Source organism: Anarhichas minor, unplaced genomic scaffold (genome assembly GCF_050575085.1).
Source record: "Anarhichas minor isolate MPS153535 unplaced genomic scaffold, ASM5057508v1 ptg000018l, whole genome shotgun sequence".
Taxonomy (NCBI): domain Eukaryota; kingdom Metazoa; phylum Chordata; class Actinopteri; order Perciformes; family Anarhichadidae; genus Anarhichas; species Anarhichas minor.
Window position 1 is genome coordinate 5,476,416 of NW_027466464.1, and position 6,000 is coordinate 5,482,415.

A 6,000-nucleotide genomic window follows, 5' to 3' on the forward strand; every position below is an offset into this window, starting at 1 on the left:
AGCAATCAGGGCAGGGATGAAATCGGCGCGGTGACAGAATGAGGAGAGGTTTTTTAAAAATGTCCCCGATGATTGGCGGCTCCTCGGCTGCAATTTTTCACGTCGATTGGCAATCAGGCCCTGAAATCAACGGAGGCCGGCTGCTCTCTCTTGCTGGTGTGTTTTGGCTTCATTAGATCAGACTCTTTAGTCACAGGGTTTCAATTAAAAAGAATCATAGTCTACTTAACCAAAGGGGCATGTACAACACAAAACCCGTGGCGACACATGCTTTCATTACTCCAGTGTGATGCCTGTTGCTCAGCTGCCTGTCAAGATGCATTCCCCTGAACACAATGTTTATGTGTGTGTGTGTGTGTGTGTGTGTCCTACTTATCTCATCCATCAGAGAATTTCACTACTCCGTCTGTCAGTCAGCGATCCCTCACTGTCACCCAGACATGGGGGGATGGATGATCATCTATCGTGTTTTATATATATATATATGTGTGTGCATGTGCGTGCGTGTGCGTGCGTGTGTGTGCGTGATCATCCATTTGGCAGCCGGGTGACACACACTGCCGTTGATGTCTCAGTTGGTGTCAGCAGCTCCACTTTTCATCTTAAATGTGTCTGCAGTGGAGGCTGAGAGCCTGTACAAGACCATCATGCTTTGATCTTTAAACACTTTGAGAGGCCTCTGCATGGTGACGTCATCGCCACAGCCCCCCCCCCAAAAAAAAGTGTAAAGAGTGATCTTTAAAGAATGTCTAGTCTTGGTCATCTTTGAACTATGACCATCTTTTGCTCTTGCAAACGCTGCTCTTTGTTTACATATGTGACTTACATTTGATTGAAAACTAAGTCATGTGCCAGCTGTATTTTTGCGGTTAAAAAACGTGCTGTGACATCTTATCAAGTGTTGCAATCAAATGCTAATAGGCTAAAACTACGAGTTATACACATTGTTACGGCTAAAGTAGCTCTGTTTGTCTCTACTGTACTACTATGCAGGATTGTATAGAAGTCTAAAAATGACTGCTACGGCGTTGATAGGTCTGGGAGTTCTACATGTTTTTGTGTCACAACTTTAACCCTTTCACAGTGTATTTTCACTTAATGAAAGTTAATTGTAACATATCTGGTAAAATGATCTTATTCAGCGTTTGCTTGCACTTAGCTCCACCCTCTCGTGTCACCTCTGGTTGCACAACAAGAAGACGACGGACAAAAACCAAGATGGCGACGAGGCTTCACAAATGGCAGTCTATAAACCGAAGGGGTAACGTCACGCTGACTTTGCCCAGTTCTTATAAAACAGTCTATGCCCCCCCCCACCCGGCTCAATGACACCAGAAGAGCACATCCCCTGACATAACACAGCCCAGTGTCACCTGCAGCATCACACGAGGCAGCGAACGTGAAAGCCAGCCCAGATTCTGTCAGGTTTTGGAGCGAGCTTTGTCCGCTGGTGTTTCGCCTCGGCTATACTTGCGTTTTTTTGAGTCAAAGAAATCCTGCATAGTATACCTAAAAATTAACTAAAAATTCCAGTATATTTCATGCTGCTGTATTCCCCATAAATGCGTCTCTTTGTCTCATGCTCACTCTGAACTCGCCACCTCCGTTGTAGAGATTAGAGAAACCGCATCTGCACATAAACTGTACCATTTTTGTCAAAAAACTAAACAAACGATGGGGACGTCTATCCACCTCTTTTTGTTTTTGATTGCTCCAGAAGAACAGAGTCCCCTCTGAGGAGGACGGAGCCAGTTTGAAGAGCAAAATAAGCCAACACCTTAATACAGGTTTATCTAACCAGGCATGCTAATATTTGTTTTCCATGATTTACATTTAAATTGACAGAGCTGGTGTGTAAACAGCTGTTTTGTGTGTGTGTTCCTGAGGGGGGATGGGATAAAAAAATCAAAAAAATCAAACACACACACAAAACAGCCATCATCTTAATGAAGGCTTACAGCCATGTTTGAGTCAGGTAAAGCATTTTGCAAATCTTAATACAAGTTAATCAGAAGTGAAACAAAGGAGCCGGCAGCCACCGGCTTTTCATGTCTGAGACGATCTGAAGAGACGCATGTTATTTATGTTTCCTCCTGCTGAGGACTCACCCAGACAGCCTCTTGCTAAAAGTCTGCTCTCTGTTGCCACTAAGCTGTCCTTCAAAATAAGAGCATTAGAGTTCCAGAAGCACTGGTTATAGCTGAGAGATGCATGTTAAAAATATATAAAGGAGTCTGACACAGCTCCTCGCCTCGTACTAATTTAGCACAAGGGTTGCATGTAACTATTTTCCTTATCCATAAGTCTGCTGGCTGTTTTTTTGATTAATATATTTAATATTTGGTAGAAGAAATATCAAAATCATGCCCCTCACATTATCTCAGAGCCCAAGGTGACACATTTCATTTTCTGGTTTTGGTTCGACCAACAGCCCAAAACACAAAGATATCCTGTTTACTTTGTAATATGACAAAGAGAAGTGGCATAATTATTCATTATCAAAAGAGTTGCAGATTAATTCATTATATATATATATATGGCTCTGACATTAAATAAAACACGAAACACTTGGATTCTTTTGGTCATACATGTTCACACAAAGCCAACTTTTTGTCAAACAATATTTATTTGATTCGATATCGATGCAAGACATCCATTTGTATCTTTCACGTTGTGGCTACTGGGTTATTTAGTGAAACACCGAACACGGCTCGAAGGGCCACGATTTCTGCTCGCCGCGGCCATCGAGGAGGCCTAGATTTATCGCGGTGTGTCTAATGCGTTTAGAATGTGTTCCACTGACCTCTTCGGACCATCTCGGCTCATTGTATCTCCTAAAACAGGTCCGGCTCATCCAGTTGCGCAGTGTTCCTGTCTAAGTTGTTGCTCCCCCGTTTTGCCATGTATGCTGATGATGCACTTATTTTTGGGAAGATAACAAATAAATAAATAACACGGGAGAATGACGGTAATTCGTGCGTCAGTATTTTAGTAACCATTTGAAGGCCTGGTCGCACCAGAAAGAGGCACACCTGCGCAAAGTATTTGGTTGTAGAAGCTTGAAGACGTTGTGAGCTACTGTAGCTGGCAAGCTAACGGCTAATATGCTAGCCAGCTGAGAACATGCTAGTGCTAGTCAGCCACAGTAGCTTGTATCATACTCTGTAGCTCCCCTGGGGTCAAAGACGATGTCCCGGCCTTCATTTAAGAGCCTTGGCTACAAGCTAGCAAGCTTACCGACTGTCAGTTACAAGCTCGTTAGCTAAGTCGCTAACGGGACGACAAGTTCACTGTTTATTTAAATGACTCCTGTCTCGTAACTACTGCAAAACACGTCTCTTTAGTGAAACAGTGGACGCTACTAAGCTTCCCACATTTTGGATACTTCGACTCTCCGTTTACCGTCGGGTCTGTGGTGCAAATCTGTGTGAAGTTCAATAAAGTTGAAAAATTAGCATGTAATTTTACCGCAAAAGAATACACTAAGTCGCCATGAAATGTCCTCGTGTTAAAATACTGGTGTGACCGGGCCTTGAGTCCAAAACCGCTGATCTGACGTTCATTTCATCTCTTGATTTCTTTTTCCCCCCCTCTTTCTTTCTGTTGCCACTCGAGCCTGAAATATTAGGTGCCATTAATACACTCAGTGAGCAGCCCGCTCTGGGGCTGAGCTCTCCCCCCCCACCCCCTAAAGTATTTTGGAAATGTGTCAAAGGAACTTAAGAATGATGCCTCCTCAGCTCGGAGCATGCTCGGGGTGTTACTGTAGGTCTGCAGTAGTGAGACACGTACTCTGGTGACAGTGGAGCAGGAGAACTCCAGTCAAATCAAACACATGTACAAAAAGGTCTCTTTCGCTAGATGAACAGAACATAACGGTTGCAGATAACAAGCCTGTGTGTCGTGGGACGTGTCTTCAAAACGAGGACAAAACATGTTGGGCTTTTTGATGGGAACAGTTCTCGGTGCTGTATGTGTACCGTCCGGCATGGAGTCGTCGTCTAGTCGGGGTACAGGATGAAGCCGGAGAAGGTGCTGTACTTGTTGTTGTTCCCGCCGTGCGCCTTGCCGCCGTCCAGCTTGACGTAGATCTCGTCCCCGGAGTCCAGGTGCAGCACGGCGCTGTTGCTGGCGTAGTCGTAGTTCTGGTCGGCGTCTTGGGCGATGGCGCTGGCCCGTACCTGGGGGAGAGGAGGGGGGGGCAAATGGGACGAGACTTCATGAGTTGACGAGAGAATAGAAAGTTCACGTATGGCCGAGAGGCAAAGAAAAACAGCAGTGGTGCAGCTTTTTAAAAATAGACACTCAAAGGGAATGCTGGGTAAATTAGAGGTTAAAACCACTATAGCTACTCTAGGATAGTAACACATCAAATAAATCTAATTTGACTCAGACGCTTATGCATGTTTGCATTTAATCCCCCTTGCAGCATCTTTAATGCCCAGTGATGATGTGATCATCTGACCCTTCATCCAGCTGCAGCTGTAAACATCTGCCTCATCCAAAAAGGGGGGTTTGCGCACACAAACAGAGCGTGTACACATGCTCGGATATGACCAGAAATATCACTGGATGTTACCCTGAAACCATTACTCATGAATAGTAATAATATGCAGCTATATAAATGGTGTTAATGGGAATAAAAAGATCAAGCCTGGTGTGATGCCATGCGCTTTTTGAGCGTTAAATTGTGATGACTCTGGAATGTTGTGTTGTCTTTATTTTAAAAAATGAATTGACTACATTCTGCTGGTTTCTATACGTCATCATGCCCCCCCCCCCCCCCCCCCCCCCCCCTGGTCATCGACACTCTCACCTGTCCGTTTTTGCACAGGTCGGCCCACATGCTGGTCCCGTCCCCTCCCCGCATCAACACATGGTAGGTGAAGAAATAGATCCCGGACACATGGCAGGTGAACTTTCCGGTGCTCGCTTCGTAGTGGTTCCCCAAGTTTGTGATCACGTCGTCAAACTTCAGCACCTCGTATCCCTCGTGCGGGTTCTTCAGGCCGACGTAGAACGCGATCCGGAAACCGTTGGCGGAGGAGTTCGCACCGTCCGCCTCGCCGTTTTCTGGACCGGCGGGTCCGGACACTGCGGGGAAGGCGAGTCGGCCGCCGCCGCGCTGCCCCGGTGGTCCCCTCGGACCCGGGGGTCCTGGCTCTCCCGTTGGGCCCCTGGAGCCGGGTTTGCCCGGTCGCCCCGGCTCCCCACGGCTCCCTTGCGCCATGGGTGGCAGCGGAGCGACGCCGTTCACGTTCTGGATCACCTCCATGGCGGTGGCGCCCCCCGGTTTCGGGGTGTACGGGTCGCAGACCATCCGACAGGTGCCCATCATCTCGTAGTAGTGCGCGGAGGTCTCGGGGGCGCGGAGCAGCAGCAGCGGGACGGCTACGGCCAGAGCCAGCAGAACCATCGCGACGGCGGTCACCAGGAAGACCAACCACTTCCTCCGCGCGGTTCGCGGACGGAGGGACGACAGGAACCCCGCGGAGCGTCTCTGGGGGGGAATTGTGACGGTGGACGGGGGGGGGCTTTTTAGGACGACGAAAAACAAATGGAGACCAAGTTGATGAAGTGCGCGTCCCTCGGCCCGGCTCGTCTAATTGGCGGCTTCGAGCCCCTTGGGCAGCGGCTGTGACCGGGGAGCGGGTGAGCGCGTCCTGGCTGGATGGATAGGTGCGCGCGGACAGCGGGCGGTCCAGCTGCGGTCCAGCTGTCAAAGTTAGCGAGGAGAAGACCGGAAGATAAGGGGAGGTGGCCTTCAAATTAAAACAGCGGGACGGGTGGTGCTTATGAATAAAGAATAGAAAGACATCAGCCGAGTAATTTAAAGCAGACACACAGGTCTGCTGCTGTTTAATGACACGAGGGTGTTCACTGTCAGCCAGGCGGGTCACAACCAAAGCGGAAGTTCATTTTTAATGAATTAATTTTAAGCATTCATTAAGATGGGAGACTGCACATTGTCTGGGTCATATTTATAATTTGCAGTCAGAT

The 6,000-nt window shown here is 47.8% G+C and overlaps 1 protein-coding gene across 1 annotated transcript; it reads right to left on the reverse strand.

Annotated features, from left to right (window-relative positions):
- Positions 1–4,001: 4,001 nt before the first annotated feature.
- Positions 4,002–5,416, reverse strand: c1ql2 (complement component 1, q subcomponent-like 2). Its single transcript, XM_076095013.1, has 2 exons — positions 4,817–5,416; positions 4,002–4,181 (listed from the first exon to the last, which is right to left on the reverse strand). Exons 1-2 carry the CDS (start codon positions 5,414–5,416, stop codon positions 4,002–4,004), a joined length of 780 nt encoding a protein of 259 aa, XP_075951128.1.
- Positions 5,417–6,000: the final 584 nt, after the last annotated feature.